The sequence below is a fragment of the Euprymna scolopes genome, chromosome 40 (assembly GCF_053919585.1).
Source record: "Euprymna scolopes isolate OS-2025 chromosome 40, ASM5391958v1, whole genome shotgun sequence".
Lineage (NCBI taxonomy): Eukaryota > Metazoa > Mollusca > Cephalopoda > Sepiida > Sepiolidae > Euprymna > Euprymna scolopes.
The window spans coordinates 18,932,004-18,950,616 of record NC_136521.1 but is presented as its reverse complement, the minus strand read 5'-3'; the positions used below and the strand labels follow the sequence as shown (position 1 = coordinate 18,950,616).

Sequence of the window (18,613 nt, the reverse complement as noted above, 5' to 3'; positions counted from 1 at the left end):
CTGTTATTATTAATACTAATTTTATGTAAAATGCATGAAATACTAAATAAATATGTATGTACAGACGGTCGGGTTTCAATCCTGGTTTGAGGTAGTTGCCTGTTTAGCCACACTGATGAACTGTGAAATAGCGAAACAGTACTGCATGTGGATGACTATATATATATATATATATATATACTGTATATTTCAGCATATAAGATAATCCTTAAAGTTAAAAAATCTTCTTTAAAAACCAATATTTCATAAGATACCGGGTGTTGCAATCTCTAGCCTAGGCTAAACAAACATGGTTTCGTGACTTAGCAGTCATTTTATATAACCGATATATGATAAATTTATGAAAATTTGCTCCAATTTTGTACCTTGTCTTATCTGACGGGCACCTTATATGCCGAAATATACAGTATATGCACACAGTAATCCAGGCAAGGTTTGTATCCACAGAGTAAAAATTCAAACAATCTTTGCTGGATTTATATAATAGTGATCAATAACAGAACTCTTTACATATAATAAAAGTTTATTTATCAAAACGCGATTATACAGTTAAGTCAAAAAAAATGAAAATATCGAAAAAAAAAAAAAAAAAAGGTTATATTGTACGTATTCGTTATGGAACGAAGTTCCCTGAAAAAAAATTTCACTTAATTTCATCAAGTAGTTTTTATTTTACAGTGAAAAAACAATTTGCTATAATACCAAGCAAAGGATTCGATATTTAGGAAGAAAAGCTAGTATTAAAGATGGGGAGGGAGTGTTGGCGCTTTAACTGGAGTTATCTCCCTTTGGCGAGTTCAACAAATTTCGTAATGGCTGACTTCAACGCGCTCTCATAAAAACGTGTTTTTCTGCTGTAAAATAAAAACTACCCGATCAAATTAAATTAAATTTTTTTTTCAGAGATCTTCAGTCCAAAACAGATATGTACAATATAACCTTTTTTTGATATTTTCATTTTTTAATGTCTTGACGAAACTGCACAAGTACCATCTAAACATATGGTTGGACATTCAGAACATGTTTCAGTCATAGTGACAATCTCAAGCTGATAAATCTGTTTTTAATTAATGGTTTTATTGTTCAAAGAAATTCTTGTTTGTAATACAACAGTGAGGAGTGTCATTTACTTTTGTCAATTTTTTTAATTTTCGATTTATCAAGTATTTTATTCACTATGCCATGAGTCTTGGCACAAAACCTGTGGCATATTGGATAACATACTTGGTAAAACTATTACATACAGGCATGTTTTTAAATATATCTAAAAAGTACATCTTCATTGTGACATAACCTTAACCCTAACCGCATCCAAAATGTATCAACCCGGGGTGTGTGGGTGAGTGTTCAACACCTATAATAAGCAATTCAATAACTGGCACATGGGACAGTTTTTTTTCAAACTCCACAAAATGTATATATAATTAAAATGACACAACAGTTCAACCGTAAACATTCAGGATACGGTTCTTTAAACAACAAACAGTTATACCTTTTTACAATTTCAAATGTAACTTTATTTCAAATTCATTAACACCGTTGTGATCGTAGTTACAATGCGAAGTTCTCCTCACTCATTTTTACATCATCAAGTCGTAAACATCCCTTAGCTAAGAACCGATGCTATCGCCAAGTGAAAAACTCTGTAAATGAATCCACAACTTCCTTGCCCTAGTCGGTCGTTAACCTATATTCAGCTCCATCAAAACTAGTCCGATGAATCCAAATAATATGAATAATCAATCCTCATCTCAAAAAATCAAAAATATTATTCAAATTACTAAACGTAATTATTTATTTGAATTATTCAATCCAGCATTTTGATCTTGGATGTTAAACATTTCTAACCTTCAAAAATCTATACAGAATTTCTAATAGTTTACTCTCGTTCTGTCCACTATGACTGGATAAAAGTAATTCATAATTATGTCCTTAGTATTGTCTGAACTGTAGATTGAGCCAGCAGACTATAACTTAGAACTGACTATTACTTAGCACTTTTATCCATTAAGCCACATATCATTGTAGACTTATTAATTCATCACAATAATTCAAGATGCTGCACAAAATGTTGCCAAAGATTTTTATGTCTGATGAAAAGGAAGATACTTACTGTATCCTTTCACTTCAAGGGTGAAATCATTTTCAGAGTATGTTACGTCAATCGGTCGAGTTAATATAATTGTGGCGAAACTCGACTTGGTGTAGATGATGTCTGTGCTTTTGGAACTGGCACCAATTTGACGCTATAAAAAAAAGAGAAAAATGCGAAATAGATTTTGTTTTAGATGCATCGATGTATGTGTAAAAGATGCTCTGTCCGTTCATGTTGATCGGTCAGTTTTCGAATTTGGTTATTTGCATTGTATGATGAAGCATTCCACATTAATCGATATTATATTTCTCTTAGTCTGTCCGTTCCATTATTTCTTAGAAACTACTGGTTCAATCTGGTTGAAATTTTGAATGGACATCATGCATGGTTATTTTCTTCTTGCAAATAAATAATGTCTGCACTCTATATATATCTTCTGTCTCTACATATATATAATTATTTATAATAAATATTTTAATATATCTGCATACATATATGCTTCATCTTAACTAAGAATCATCAGTGTAGCTAGATATAATTGTACCATCAGACTGAAGTAACCTTTGACTTTTATATATATTATTCAACATATCCACATAAACTATTAGGAAATATATTTTATGTGTCAATTTTTAATGTTTACTTCAACAGTGCTCAAGACACAAGTAGAGCTACTTAAGAAAATAAATTTATGGCAATTAAGCTATACAGTGGCTTTTGTATTTTATCCCTGTGGGAGATTGTCATAGCTTAACTATATTTTCATAACTTACTAATGTATAAGAAAATTTGATGATGTAAAATAAAACTGAATAAATTGGTTCATTAAAAATTTAAACAAGAAATTAAAATTAAAAATCCTTAATCCGTGAATTTTCGAAGATATTGTAATTTATTTGATTTTATTTTTCATTAACTTTTCCTATTTCTTTAATGCTTTATTTAGTATATTGAGCTTTTTATTATCTTGATAAGTGTTCGAACATGTTTTTCCTCACATATACACACCCACATGTATGCATATACACATCCTCATACATACACTCACATTCACGTGTATACACACACACACACACTAACATATATACATGTACGCACACATGGGAAATGTCACTTCCCCTGAAAGGAATTCCAGACATGCGCAATCAGGACACTCACCCCGATATAAAAGTCAACAACACCATTCAACTTGCCTCTTTCTTCCTTTTTTGCCTGCGTTCGTCAACCAGGCAAGTTTGGCGTCCATAGCTCTTGGCTTGAAGACTTTTCCACGTGGACGATTGCTATCATGAACGCACGGTTTTCCTGAAGCCAACACTCCCTTTCTATTTCCCTTTCTACATGCTGACTGCCATTTCTCGTCCTCTACTTAATTCCTTTCTTTTCCATGCGCGTAGTCGTCAACGACTGAATAAACAAGTGTTTCACCTAAACCCTTTATTTTCGACAGAAAATAAACGACATGTTTATTTTATCCAGCAATTGAGTTTTTGTTTCCTTCATTCCATTCGTTTCATTATTTTCTTTTGTAGCGAGTTAGGATATTTATATCCTGGTCCGCAACATAAGTTCCTATTTTAAGACATTTATTTTTACATTTGTAATTCTCTCTCTCTCTCTCTCTCTCTCTATATATATATATATATATATATATATATATATATATATATATATATATATATATATATATATATATATATATATAGTAAATGTTTGTGTATCACAGAAATTGATATGTTGACAGAACATTCAAATAAGTTTCAAAAATAGTTAAACTTTTCATAGAATCCAAAAACAGCATTTGGATTCTCTTTTGAAATTAATTTTTAAAAACAGATTTTTTTTTTTCATTTCATAAAGCAAAAATAACATTAAACAAAGAATATTTCAGTGAAGAATGTATTAAAAAAAGGTTTAAATATTTAATTATTTTATTGGTATTTTTAAGTTTTAAAACAAATAAAATCCAATTATTTAGTATTTGTTAAAACCATTTACCGTTTTACAACTCTAAGAAACGCAGCATCCAGACTAAATCAAATCATCATATTATGAAGAACTGCTAATTGTTAGTTGAATATTTGGCAGCTGAGAGAATGCAGTGAAGTTAGCGGGTGATGCAAACTATGGCACCAGTGAAAAAGGAGTGCTGTTAAAACTCTATTTCGATTTTCTTTTAAAGCAAAACTTGTAAGTGTGATTATAGCGCAAGTTAATTTTCTAAGAATCTTTCCAATCTGCAATGTATCTTCACATAAATAATGCCAAGTGAATATTGCTAGTGTGTATATATATATATATATATATATATATATATATATATATATATATATTTCAAATTACAAATAAAATTACAAAGATAAAAAAATCTTTATATTAGAATCTATTGAGATAATGGAAAGCGCATTAAACCAGATGGAGGAATTAAAAAACAAGACAATTGATAAAAATAAATTGCAATTCATCAAATATTTTAACAACGAATTAAAATATAAAATAAAAATTCTTGATCCTTAACTCATGGATTTTCAAAGATAAGCTCTTTTCATCCAAGGATAAAAATCAGAAAAAAATGTATTACTGGTTAACATAAATTCAAAAATATATATAAAAAAAACTTTTTTTTGAACTAAATTGCATCTTCAATGGAATTACAGAGAGTGTTATAGTGTCAACAATGAAAGTGTTATAGGACCAAACAATGAAAGTGTACTCAATAAAGTTTAAATGGAAGAATCTGCAACTGAATGAATTAAAGTGAGATCAAAAACAATAAAAAAAAAATGAATTATGCAAAAAAATATCAAAAATTAATTATCTAAAAAGTATCAGAAATAATTTTGTAGGTACTCAATTTATGAAGAAATTTCTTGCCATTTGTAATTGTTTCTGGCAAGCATAAAAAATGAAAAGAGCAATTCAACTGGAAAAAAATCAAAATGAAACCGTTTAAAAATTGAAATCTAGTTTATATAAAATATCATAAAGAAAAAGGTAATGAAACAATAAAATATTAAAGAAAAGTATATCATTAGATGACTTGTGTTTACATAATTTTCCTTTGATCCTTTCTAAATTAATTTTCAATGTTTAGGCTGGAACTGACAGATGAATACAGTCCCAGCATAAAATTAACATTACTCAGACAGCTAGAAAGGATCAAGGAAAAATATGCAGACAAAAATCATCTGTAATATTTAATGAAAAATGCTTTAGAGAAAAAATACTGTTCACATATCTTCACCTGCCAAGTAGCAGTTGCCATTGGGGCACTACAGGTGACCTTGTCAACCAGTCTTCTCTTTCCTTCCCTGTCCTCTGCACATTTGACCGCTTTGCTCAGCTTCAATCCTATCTATTCTGTGATGTTGTCTTCTCATCTCTTCTTCTGTCTTCCTCTCTTTCTTCCTCCTCTGACTGTTCCCTGGAGTACTGTCTTGGCAAGCCTGTCTCCTCTTGTTACATAGCCAAACCATTTTAGTTTGCGCCTCCTGTTTGTGCAGGATTTTCATAAGAACCAATCGCTTGCCTTATTCTGTTTTTGACTTCCTCATTGGTTATGTGCTCTTTGTAAGAGATGTAAGGGGTGTAAGGGGTTCTGGATAGCGGTAGTATCTTTGTTGCTTAGCAGCTGCTCCTACCTAGTTAGGAGGATGAGCATCACTGGTCCTCATCCAACTCCTGAATCTCTCACATGTTAACTCCAAGCATCACATCATGGTACACTGCTTCAGCTGGTGAGCTAACCCACATGAGAGGGTGGTGTTGACACTGCACCTCTGAGCAAAGGATCTCCTAGAAGCAGATCACCAGCCAGGGCGGAAGTAGTTCAGAAGAACTTCAATGGCTAAGTGCCTGTGGCCAGGGCGAGCATCTGAGTTGGTGGAATTCGGCTGTGGCCAAGCCTGGAGAAGGATAGGCTCTGCCATGCATCATTGTCTAAGATTCCTTACATGTTATCTACATATACATAAGTAGAAAAAAATCTCAGGTAAAATTACTTCTTTAAACAGAACAGTTTTTCACCACTTTTATGTCCCGCCTTGCTAAGATTAAAGTCAAAATATTTATAAATTAGAGTTGTTTATCTCAAGTTGAAAAAAAAAAAAAAAAATTAAAAACTAACATGAATTCACTGCATCCTGGCCGACAGGAACAGCTAGCAATAAATAATCAAAAGGTATTCTAGTTGCACAACCACTGATACTATTTGTTTTGTTTATTCTTTTTTTTTCAACGTCTTGTGAATAACAGATCATCAACAAGTTGATAAAACAGTATAAATTTCAAAATCTGGATTATCTCCCCTTTATCATCATTACATTTGATTTAAGGTCCATTTTAATACTATCATGTGTTGCATGGATTTTTAAAAAATCGACTTCCAAATGAACCTATCTCTGGCCAGGTTTTTATTTAATCCTCTTTCTCTCAAATCCATCCTTATTACCTCCTCCCATGTTTTCCTGGTCAACTGACCCTGAAACCTTACATTTTCTATATCTACTAATCCAAAAACTTTTATTAATTCTTTCAATGTGATTATACCAATAAAGTTTTCTTTTCTGTACATGGTTTAGTGGTTGAACCAAAATTGTTTTTCCTTTTCACCAAAAGCTGTTCCTCCCTATTCGAATTTCAGTATTTTTCTTTAATAATTATTCCTACTTTCTCAAAATGAAATTTATTTCAAGGACAAAAAATTTAAGAGACAAGAGGAAGCAAAAAGGAGTGTTTTCAGCCAACAAAAATAAAAGTTTCAGTTACATTCGTTTGGTACTATATGTTGTGCATATCCAGTTTATGACCAAATTTCTAACTTTACATTGGCAACTTCTGACAGATGTCCCAATGAAAACTGCCAGATGAATGATTTAATAATTTAAAATGTGGTGTTTCTGGCTTCATTCCCCATGTTAAGAATGGCTTTGAAAATAGAAAGCTATTCTTAATATGGGGAATGGGGGATATTTCACATTGACATAGCATGTTGAAAGTCATTTTTGGTTGAAAAAATTATTTTTAATTTAATGAATTTAATGCTTTCATTGAAACTTGTCGTCTGACAGCTGATTGGATAATTGCTTTGGCATATTTCAGCTATTTACATAACATGCCAGAAGACGCAGACATGGAGTTACCAGAAATTGAGTTGTAAATTGGATAAGTACCATATTTAGAATTTAAAACTGAATCATGAATTTAGAACTGAATTGATAATTTAGAAGAGAATCATGAACTTGGAACAAAATCAATAGTTGTATAAGGAAAAATTTTAAACCATCCCAAAACTGACACTAAAAATGTCACTCAGCATCGGACAACTTACCAAAAGATCATAAGCGCCTTCACCATCATAAATCTGGAGCACGAATGACGAATCTTTTATTGCTACACTTTTTATGATGATCTGCAGTCGGTAGGTTTGATCTCGTGATGTCGTCTCCAACACCAATTGGCAATGTTGGGGAGGATTGCCAGGTGCAACACTTGATCTGGCGTTAATAATAACAGGAGTTTCAAATACTTCGACTCTTTGGCCACAAGTTGCATATTCATCCATGTTCACTAAAAATGAAAAAAAAGATGCATTATGCTTTGTTTTATACAAGCAACGAGTTGTGACAATATTCCAGTTATTTGGTTTAAGAACCTGCAGCTGGAACTAGCTCCTATCCCTACAAAGATCTTCAATCACTATTTAAAAGTGAAATATTTTCTATCTTCTTCGAAAACTGTCAGTTTGCTGAATATTTAAAAATACTAGGGATAAGTCCTCTGCATCTCATTACAAACCAATAAGTTTCCTGTGCATCATGAGTAAACGGTGATGATTCAAGATGCTGTCAATAACCTCATTAAAATAATCTACTCAGTGACAAATATGGATTTTGTCCTGAAAGATCAACATCTGATGTGCTGACTGTAATATTACATGATCAGTAAATCAGTAAATCTATTGATGGGGACTTCACCTCTAGGGTGAGACTTTTAATAGACCTTTAATAGAGTTTGGCACAAAGGTTTGCTTCACAGGTATGCTAGCTAAGGAATATCTGGAAATGTTCTATCAACCATTAAATCCTTTCTCTTTGATGTTTATAAAAATTGGGGCAATATATGTCTTTATAGGTTGTATAGGCAACATGGCTGACTGATGCTGACGTCACGAAGAAATTTAAAATTGTGAAATGCAGATATATGAAACAAAATGCATTTTAATAGGTTTTGATGCAAACAAATAATAAAAGATAAATTTTTAAAAAGTAAAGAAAGAAATAATACTGACTTTTTTAATTTCTCCAAAATATTTATTTAAATCAACATATGAACTAATCTCATGATGACCCTATTAAATAAAAACATGCAGTTACAACTTCCTTTTTGTTTGGGGTTTTCTTTCTTTTATTCAAATTCAAATTCTCATTAAATGCAAAAGCTTTGGTAAAAAATTGTCTGAAAAAAGAAGACGCAAAAAAAAAAAAAAAAAAAAGTTGGTTTTCTTTTTTTTTTGCATCATCGATCAGTCATGTTGCCTATTCAACCTACAAATGCCCAAATCACCAAAATTGGTACTAATAGACAGAATCTATGCTGGTCTTTCTCAAAGATTCATTCTTTCTGATCTTCAATGATCTTCCAAATAATATTCTCACATCATACATTGAAATCTTTGTAGACAACAACTGTCTATGGCATCACTTCAAAGAGCATTGTTGATGAAGATCTTGCTGATTGCATATGTTGCAATGAGAAATAAGTCACCTGTTACTTTTAGCATCTCTCTTCTTTCACCACCAATACTTGGATCAATTTTGCCCCAGTTGAACTGAATGGCTCACTCTTTGAAGAATCCCCTTGCTTTGATAACCTTCTAGGACTGATTTTCATTCCAGGTCTGAAATTGGAGACTTCCACATATGTTCCTAAAATAACTGAAAAAAATCATTAGATCATTCTACTGCACCAGAAAGTACTCAATTCCTGAAGCAATCTTCTGCAATACAATCAGATAGTGCTAAGATGGAGTATTACTACCGCATCTGAAGACGTGTTTTGTATCATCTTGACAGAGTACAAAACTGAGCAACCCAGTGGCAGATGATCTCTATCCTTCTATACAAACCCTTTTACAGAAAATAGGTCGCTAGTCTTTCTCCTCTCATTATTGACTCTATAAAACATTCACAGCAAGAACTTGTCTAGCTAACTTGCTACAAAGAACATTTTTTCGATACACAAAGTCAAACAGAATTTCCATGAACAGTTTTTTTTCCAAAGATATTACATCTGTGGAACACATTATTACAGAACTGTTTCCCTGCAAACTAAAGCATGATCGTTTTAAGCTCAATGTCAACAAATACTTGTCAAACATTCCTTAGTTAACTGTTATCGATTCTGTCAACCTTTTTCAATCCTTTCATTATGTTTATTTCACTATCCAGTTGACAATCTTATTAACACTTAATTTCAAATAACTTTTGGCCTTAGTAAGTAGTGACGCATTAGTATAATATATATATATATATATATATATGTGTGTGTGTGTGTGTGTGTGTGTGTGTTTAGTATTAAATAGTGCAGTTGGGAGAGCCTCAGACTGAAAACCATGTTAGTCTGAATCATTAAGAAAAATTTAACCTGCAATAAATAGTCACTTGTATCAGATATTTAAAATGCTTATTTTTTTTCTATTCATACAATCAGAATTAATACCAGCACATAGTTAAAACAAAATAAATGTTTTGGACCATTAAAATAATTTCCAACACTATTAATGTTTACCTGTGCATTTATTAACCATTGCTTGAATTCATGTTTGGAAACATGATGCAAATTATAAATCGATGATGTTACACTAAAGCTATAATTATTTTGCTAAGGTAATGTTTTAAGCTCTATATATAAAAAAAAGTCCAAATAGAACTTCAGACTGAAAATCTTCAGGTTTCAGTCTTGATTTTTTTTTTTTTTTTTTTTTTAGAAAGGAGTCACCACTTATCAAGGTCCAAAGGCCACTCAAAGATTAGGGTTAATGAGTGTATGGCAGTCAATAGGACAATATCATAGAAATCGTTAGTCATAGAAATTGTGTAAATTAGATTACTTAAGGGGACGGCTCATCAAGGACTTGTTTACATTGGACTTGAAGATGACCATATTGTATTCAGTTGGAAAGCAGGCAAAACAGAAGAGAGTTCGACAGGCATGCAAAGAAGCTTTGTTAATGGAATCTACGTTTAAGTTTAGACATAGATAACGAGTGAGGGAAATTATTGATAGTGGTTTCAATTAGACCAAGTACTTTTCGTGAAAGTCAGGCAAGGGGGGACCATAGATTGGAGCTCAGACGAGCAATTGCCATGAAAATAATGATAAAGCAGAGACAGGCTCACAACGTCTCTTCTGTGGAAAAGAGGTTGCAGGGAAGGAAAAAGGGCATCCCCCACTAAGCTAGGAAATTTATTTTGAACTCTATCAAGACAGGATAAGCTGCTTCTAGCAACTCTTGCCCAAATGTGGCAACAGTACTCCAATCTTGGATATACTTGGTTCTTATACAGGCAGAGAATTGCATCAGGAGTGAGATATCTAGCGGTAGAATGATCCCACCATTTTTCCAGCGGCCTGGGCAACAGATTTGATGTACGTGTTTCATTCAGCAGTAAAGGTCAGACACAGAAGCTTGTCAAAACACGGAGCCTGCCAAAGACAAGAGCCATTCATTTCAATTGATGCCAGATAGGGATCAGGACATTGATGATAGAAAGATAGAAGCTTGGTTTTAGATGCATTAAAATTAACCAGCCACCTCTTTCCCTATTACACCATGCGCTCAAGATCAGAAAAGAGAGAATCAGAGAGAACTTGGTCGTTTACAGTCTTTGAAGTGTTGCCATAGATGATAGTGTCATCAGCATAAATGTCTACGAATGATTGTAGGATGTTATTTGGAAGATCATTGATGTAGATCAGTAAGAGAGTTGGGCCCAGGATGCACCCCTGCGGGACTCCAGCATTAATACTGTGAGCTTCTGATTCTGCCCATCAACCATCACCCTTATGAACCTATCAGAGAGAAATGATTTAATAATTGAAAAGACATTTCCAGGTATACCATAGCTAGAGATTTTGTGAAGTAGACCTTTATGCCATACCCTATCAAAGGCCTTTGATATGTGAAGGGCAATTGCTCTAGAAAGGAAGCCTCCATCAAAAGATTCACTAATCCTATGAGATATAACTGTTAGCACATCTGCTGTAGATTTAGTAGAACAGAAACCATATTGCATGTCACTAAGGAGGTTATTTTTGCTGAGATGGTTGACTACTTCTCTATTTGACACAGATTCCAACAACTTACTCGTAATGAACAGGAGACTTATTGCTCTGCACTGAGAGGGACATAACCGATCATCTGAATTTTTAAATACGGGGCATACTCATGAGGTTTTTAAGGGTGTTGGGAAGCAATTCTCCTTAAGACAATACTTAAACAGCTTTGTACATATGGGAGCTAGTTCCAGTTGAAGCTTTTTCAGTGCTGCAATTGAAATGGCATCAGGGTCAGTTGCTTTACTGGAATCAAGGTTTTTGATTAGCTTGGCAACATCACGCACAGATACACATATGTTGCATAGCATGTTTTTTCTGGTCATGGCATTCATGTTATTTGTTGAGAATTTATTATTTACTATTCACGCAATATTTTTCATTTCTAATTTTTCTAAGTAACTCTCAGCTAAAGATATTTCCTTGTCAGGGTGATAAACAATGCATAACCCTGTATGTGCAGTAGCATCCGTTAAAGACAAGGTGAAGCTGTAGTTAGATTTTTTAGATTGATCATCTCCAGTGAGTCGTGATAGTTTTCAACTTGAACATCTGTAGAGGTACGTCCTGAAATGCTCACATCCAAACACAATCCAAATCAAGAGAGTAACACCACCACCTAACTGGATATGGTTGTACAATGAAGCCACCCAAAAGATTTAGTGAGTTTGATTCCATTTAGGAATTGATGGATACGATGTCTTTAATATGTACAGAGATACCATAACACAGATGCTATCATGTCGTGTCACAGTAATTATTAATGCTGGGACAATTAATCAAAATCGGAATCGGGAAAATTTGAGCGTATTTTCCGATGCCAAAACCGATTCCTTTAATTATCTATTTTATTTTGTTTTTATAAAACGTCTTCCATTGCTTGTAGTAATAATAAAATAATATTTATGTACCTATTTACTATGCCTCCCCACGCGACAGAGTTAGACACCAGGGTCGTTTTTTAACATGGAGAAAAGGTACAAAAATAACAAAGTGTCTCAGTCGTGAAGGACTGATCCTCCACCGTAACAGAACAAGAAATGGAAGTGCAGCATCTGAAGAACAGATACTACACTTTGATCTTGGCCAAAAGATTTATGTATTTAAACTTCTAGTAAGACTAAAATCTCCAGATCTCCCCCTCACAAAAATGTTTTTACGTTTGAGAAAATATAGGCATATAAAGATGTGTTTTGACAGTAATCGGAAGAAAACAACTTTTTAGTAAAACATTTAGAGATTTATAAAGAATCGGAATCGGTAATTGTATCGGAATTTGGAATTTCGTACATTAGTAATTATATTTTGTTCAATAGATGGATGAACAAGACACTTGTTGATGGTTATATACAACTATAGAAAAAGCCTTTATTTGAAGGATACACACAAATGTGAAATGGGTTATAAACAAAACCTTAACATCGTTACGTAAACTTCCAAACACCAAAAATCATCAAGTAAAAAAGAAATGTGATAAAATGTCTGGTTGCTGTTTGTAAGCAAAAAGTAATAATTGCTACAAACCTTTGATTTCGTGCAGCATGTAGGGTCTGTTCATAGGACAAAAAGAAAAAAAAATGATTACTCTGTCTAATTATATACTGGTGGGTCTCATGAAGTAAAGCCTATGGAACTCTGTTCCGTCTGCCTGCTTCCCACCTGACTACAACTTGGATGTCTTCAAGTCCAACGTTAACAGATTCCTAATGAACCGCCCCCTTAAGTAAACACTTCATCAAATCTCCACACTAACATACTGTACTTGCAATAACCCTTATCCCTGAGTGGCTTCCGGGCCTTGATAAGTAGTGACCTCCGTGTAAAAAAAAAAAAAAGATTTCTCGTTACCTTATATGCAAATGAGATGGGGCCAGCTTGAATAAAAAGCCTATTTTTCAGAAATGGGTACAAATTTGGTGTCATGAGCTTGGACAAGTGTGACAAATTAAATCAAAAAAATTGTTAGCTAAAAGTGGTGAATAAATAAAAATGTATTTTTGAAATTACAGAATAGTTAACAATTTATTATTTAACAACAAAAAAGCTTTTCCCTTCAAACTGTCTTTTTTGTGATTTTATGAAACAAAATATGAAATAAGATATTGATTACTTACATATTCGATTTGAGAAAATGGAAGGCAGAATTAACAAGCAGCAGAGTGTGAGCATCCACTCAAGATGTTTTGAGTGACTCATGTTCGTCAACAGCAACTACTAAAATGTAATGTGATGTTGGTTACTGTATGCAATCCTGTAAATTAGAAAAAGAAAAAAATTGCATAAATAAACCTGGAATAAATCAATAAAAAATTTAGAGAATATTTCTGTCGAACTTGGGAATTAGGACAGAATTTCAAGCAGAACCCTTTATTTACTTCACGGGGGTAGCATGTTCTTGTTCCTTCAACCATTATTGGATAGAGGTCCTAAGTAATTCGCAATTGTATTTTTCGGTCGACCACACTGAGGATTGAACCTTCAACCTTCAGGAGAATATCACTTTTTACAATTGACTTTTCCAACTACTCTAACCACTGCACCACAGGTCCTTGCAGACAGAAACATTCCCAAGTTCGACAAGATACACCTGAAGAAGGTCGGAAGTTACATTGACCGAAACGTTATGAAAATTACACTCAAGATGAGAACAGTAGTCTGATGAATCCAAATAATACAAATAACCAATCCTCATCTCAAAAATTCAGAAACGTGAGATATAATCTCATGTTTAACAATGAATGTTACAAAATCCAAATGTAATTACATCTTTATTATCTAATGTTTCTAAAAGTCACCAAATAAATGTTATGTTTCAGAATTTTAGTTGGAAGTTTGTATAGGGAGGTCTTTGATCTCCACAAGATCACCCATAATCATCTTATTGACGTGCTGTAAGTAGTTGGCTTTATCGATAATGATGTCTCTCGATACAAGTGGCAGTAGTAGTTGTAGAGATGTTCTTTTTTTCTTTGTGTCTATAATCATGGAAAAAGAATAAATAATTCCATTATTTAGTCTGGGACTTGGTAATTTTTTTTTTAGAGCAATGGGAACAAGCAACCCAAAATAAGCAACAACAAAAAGGACACTTTTTTTCTCAATAACACTGAATTTTTTAAACTTTTACTTTCAGTTGGGATGAATTGTAAAGAGAAGAATATGCATTTTTATAATTTTTTTTAATATTGCAGAATGGTTTCTGTTTCAAGCTTACTTGGATTTTTGTAGTTATTTTATTAGGTTTACAATATTTTTGGTTGCAGGAGTACGTGATTTTTTAGATTATTTTGTTAAATTTTAAAGTTTATTTGTACTATTATGAAGAAGGATTTACCAATGTTTTAGTTAGTGTTGTAGTTAGAGTGGGTTGAACAAAATTTTGTTCCTTTTTTTTGTATTGAGTTTTAGTTGCGGTTGTTTGTATCCACTATCTTTTACTGCTTTGTTTAGTATATTTTTTTCTGTTGAACGTTATTGTATTAGAGGAGTGTCTGAGGATGATGGATTTTGGTATTTGTTTGATAACTGATGAGACTAGTTTGTTGAAGTGTTGGCATATAAAAGTATGTTGTTTTCTTTAAATGTTTAAATGTTATTGTTCATATCAAGTGTTACGCCTAAGAAGTATACTTTCTGAAGAATATAAGCCCTCATTAACAAAGATTATTATTTTTTTTTACAAGGGTGTCACCATTTATCAAGGCCTAGAAGCCATTAATGAGTGAACATTGTGATAAATGGTAATGGTGGAAATTGGGTAGAAATCAACTTTTACGAAGATGGCTAAACAAGAATTTATGTTAGACTTGAAAACAACCATGTTATAATCAGCTGGGAAGCAGCCCTGTGGTACTGTGTTCCACATGTGGGCAGCTCTAGGAAAGAAGCTTTGGTACAGACAGAGAGTAAGAGAAATTGTTGGCAGTGGTTGTAGCTAGGCAAGTGTTTGCTGTGAATGTTTTAGGGGGGGGGCATAGATTGAAGCTCAGTCATGCACCTACCATGAAAATAACAATAGAGCAGACAAACTCGTTACATCTCTTCTGTGAGAAAATGATAGCAGGAGGAGAAGATGGCATCTCTCATCAGATTTCAATGTTAGTTTTGTATCATGTCAAGATGGGAAATGGGTATTCTGAGCATTGCCTCCACAGATTTGGCAACAGTACTCCATTTTAGGGTGCATTTGACTCTTTTACAGGCAGAAGATAGAGTTGGGAGTGAGATACCTTCTTTGTTGAGTCTTCAGCGAATACGAAAGTGATTTCAGAAATTGGTAATGGTAGTAAGAGTTGTTGACACACTAGTTCCCATTAGATCACCCAAAAGTAAGTGATGGTGAGCCTAGGAGCAATAGATGGGTGACCATTTATGGATATCAAGTGCTGTATGTTAAAGATCAAATGAGCTATGGGTAAATACCTGGCCAAATCTCTGAAAGACAGATATAAATAAGGTGAAAGGAAACCTGTGGCAAACATGATGATACTGAACCCGGATTGAGCAGAAGAAGTTGCCTCAACTTGCCTTATCCATGCCATAAAAGGATCCTTCTTTGCCTGGTGTGCAATTAAAAAATTAAAGAAATTGTCTACTGGAATGGTAGAATAATCCCATTGTGGTAAGGATTCAAACACTGCTCCATTGATGATGGATACCAACATTCGTAGAGATAACTTGTGGTATCTGTATTTTAAGATCCAGAAAATCGTAATAATATCTAGAAATCTCAGGTTTCATGACCACTTGTCTTATATATCCAACTAGCTTGGGTGCCCGGCATTGCCCGGGTGTTTGGAGGTGTGTGTTGAGCAAAAAGAAAAAAAAAAGTGGTAGTAGGCAGGCAGGCTCGAGCCTGTACCGTGAAGGAGGAAAAGAATGTGAAAAAAAAAATGTGACATCTTTGCTGTTGCATCCATTGCCAAGCCAGAAGTGACATAGGTTTAAATTAAAGCTAGACAATCGAAAAGAGGGGAATGACTTTTGAAAATATTGGTGACAAAAGCGACCCCTCCTTGTAGAAAATTGCTCATCTGAGGGTGAAGGAATTAATGTTTTTAGCTCATTTTTCAATATTTGTAGTCTGAAGTGTCGAGATTCAAAACAATATCTTGTGAAAATCCGTCGCCTCAGTCAAAAGTTTTATGCATACATACAAAGATACATACATACATTTAAACAGAAAGGTGAGATTTATAGTATAGATAAGGCGCTTTACGTGTTGCATATCCTAAGCTACAAAATTCCTCATGAATAGCATTTACTGACGGCTTTACAAGACAATGATTTGTCCCCAATTGGAATACGAGTCCCAGTGTTCACTGGAGCTGGCAAAGTGTGCTTTGATTCTCTTGAGTGTCTATAGGGTCGTTGCCATTAGATATATAATACAAATTCCCTACCGCGACGCTGTTTCCTCTGGAGTATATGATCTGTTTGGATTAGATCTGCTGTCTATTTGCTGGAATGTAACAGTTGCTTCTGTTGTCTGCAGATTATTTCATGGATCTTGCCCCACTACAATGCTTAAATACCACCCTGTGCTGCACCTGATCAGACCAATCCTGCAACGATATACATTCACATTAAACTCTCTGCATAATCACACTGGTGTTTGCTCAGAGATGCACCAGCGATTTCCTTTCACATTGTGCTCTGCTTCACTGAATTGTGTGAATGAACATATATCACTGTCACTTTTTTGGAGTTCTGTATTAGCTAACTATTATTCCTAAGTTTTATGCATTCCTAACTTGTTTAGTAGCCTCTGTCTTTTGCTAGCAGATTTATGACCATGGCTTAATAAAGGAAAAAAAAAAAAATCAAGTACAGTGACATAGTTATGCAAATCAAGTTGGGTTGAATATGTAGGATTGAAATCAATAAAACAAAGAACATAATTCACATTCGAGATTGGGAATTCAGTTTCTGAACTTGATGTGAAGAAGAGAATGAAAAGAGAGAAAACATTTCAGTGACCCGTAAGTCGGCTTTATTTATTTTTTAACTGAAGCAACAAATCGATTATCTTTATTTAATTCAGTGAAATTTATCTTTAACTGTCCCATTGAACTCGGAGCTAAAAATTCTTCGTTATTAGAGTGAAATTAAAAAATTTAAATGTTCAACTGGTATCTACTTGTCGTGTCACAGTAATAAACATATCCAAAAATTACCAAAAAAAAAAAACGATAAGGTAGAAAATTAATTATTCACGAAAATAGTTTTTGATGACAATAAGCAAAAATTGAGTTTTGCTAAATTGGGCTAAGATTTCAGAAAATTATTACCTCCCTTGTTACGGGTCAACCTCTCTGGGTTCTTTTTTCAGCAAAACTCAATGTTCGCCAATTGTCTTTGAAAACTATTTTCATTGATAATTAATTTTCTACCTTATAATTTTTGGATATATTCATTACTGTGACACAACAATTAAGTAGATACTAGTGTTGGGACGATTAATCGGAATTCGGAAAAATCGTAACATTGGGGGTATCAGAATCGGAAAAATTTGTGCATGTTTTCTGTTGCCAAAACGATTTTTTAATTGTCTTTTTATTTGAATGTGTATAAAGCAAAATCTTCCTTTGCTGGTAATAATCATGAAATAATAAATACTTATTAATTTTTATCCGCCAGTAAAACTAAGATTGGTAGATGATTCCCGCAAACGTATGTTTTTTTGTTTAGGAAAATATCTGCACATTTAACATGTGTGTTTTTATGGTAATCTAGGAAAAATACAACTCTATAGTTAAATATTTAGAGATGTATAAAGAATCGGAATCGGTAATTGTATTGGAATCGGAAATTTAGTACAGAATCGATAATTGTATTAGAATCGGAAATTTAGTACAGAATCGGTAATTGTATCGGAATCTGGAAAAATATTGGAATCATCCCATCACTAGTAGATACCATTGGTTTTACTTGAAATTCAATATTTCGATTTTTGGATTTCTAATAATGAAGAAGAACCAAACGCTTCCCTGGCAGATTTTCAAACCTCTTTTCCTAAATCAGGAAGGGGTTCCTCCTTCAAGAGTGATGATAATGATGATAAGTAAAAGTTTTGAAGATGAAGAAAGTAGAAGACGTCTTTATATTTGTTTGAAATTAATCGAACAAAGCCTTTTTTTATTGCAATCATGACAGGAAGACCTGTTTTGATGTTCATGATTA

The 18,613-nt window shown here is 33.3% G+C and overlaps 1 protein-coding gene across 1 annotated transcript in view; it reads right to left on the bottom strand.

The window, feature by feature from the left end:
• Positions 1-18,613, bottom strand: part of LOC145265406 (uncharacterized) — a 44,857-nt gene that overhangs the window by 23,446 nt on the left and 2,798 nt on the right. Inside the window, exons 2-4 of the mRNA XM_080121233.1 lie at positions 13,546-13,682; positions 7,425-7,663; positions 2,114-2,246 (exon numbers count right to left, since the gene is read on the bottom strand). Coding sequence (XP_079977359.1) covers positions 2,114-2,246; positions 7,425-7,663; positions 13,546-13,627 — 454 coding nt within the window. The 5' untranslated portion in view covers positions 13,628-13,682. The remainder of the gene's footprint in view (positions 1-2,113; positions 2,247-7,424; positions 7,664-13,545; positions 13,683-18,613) is intronic.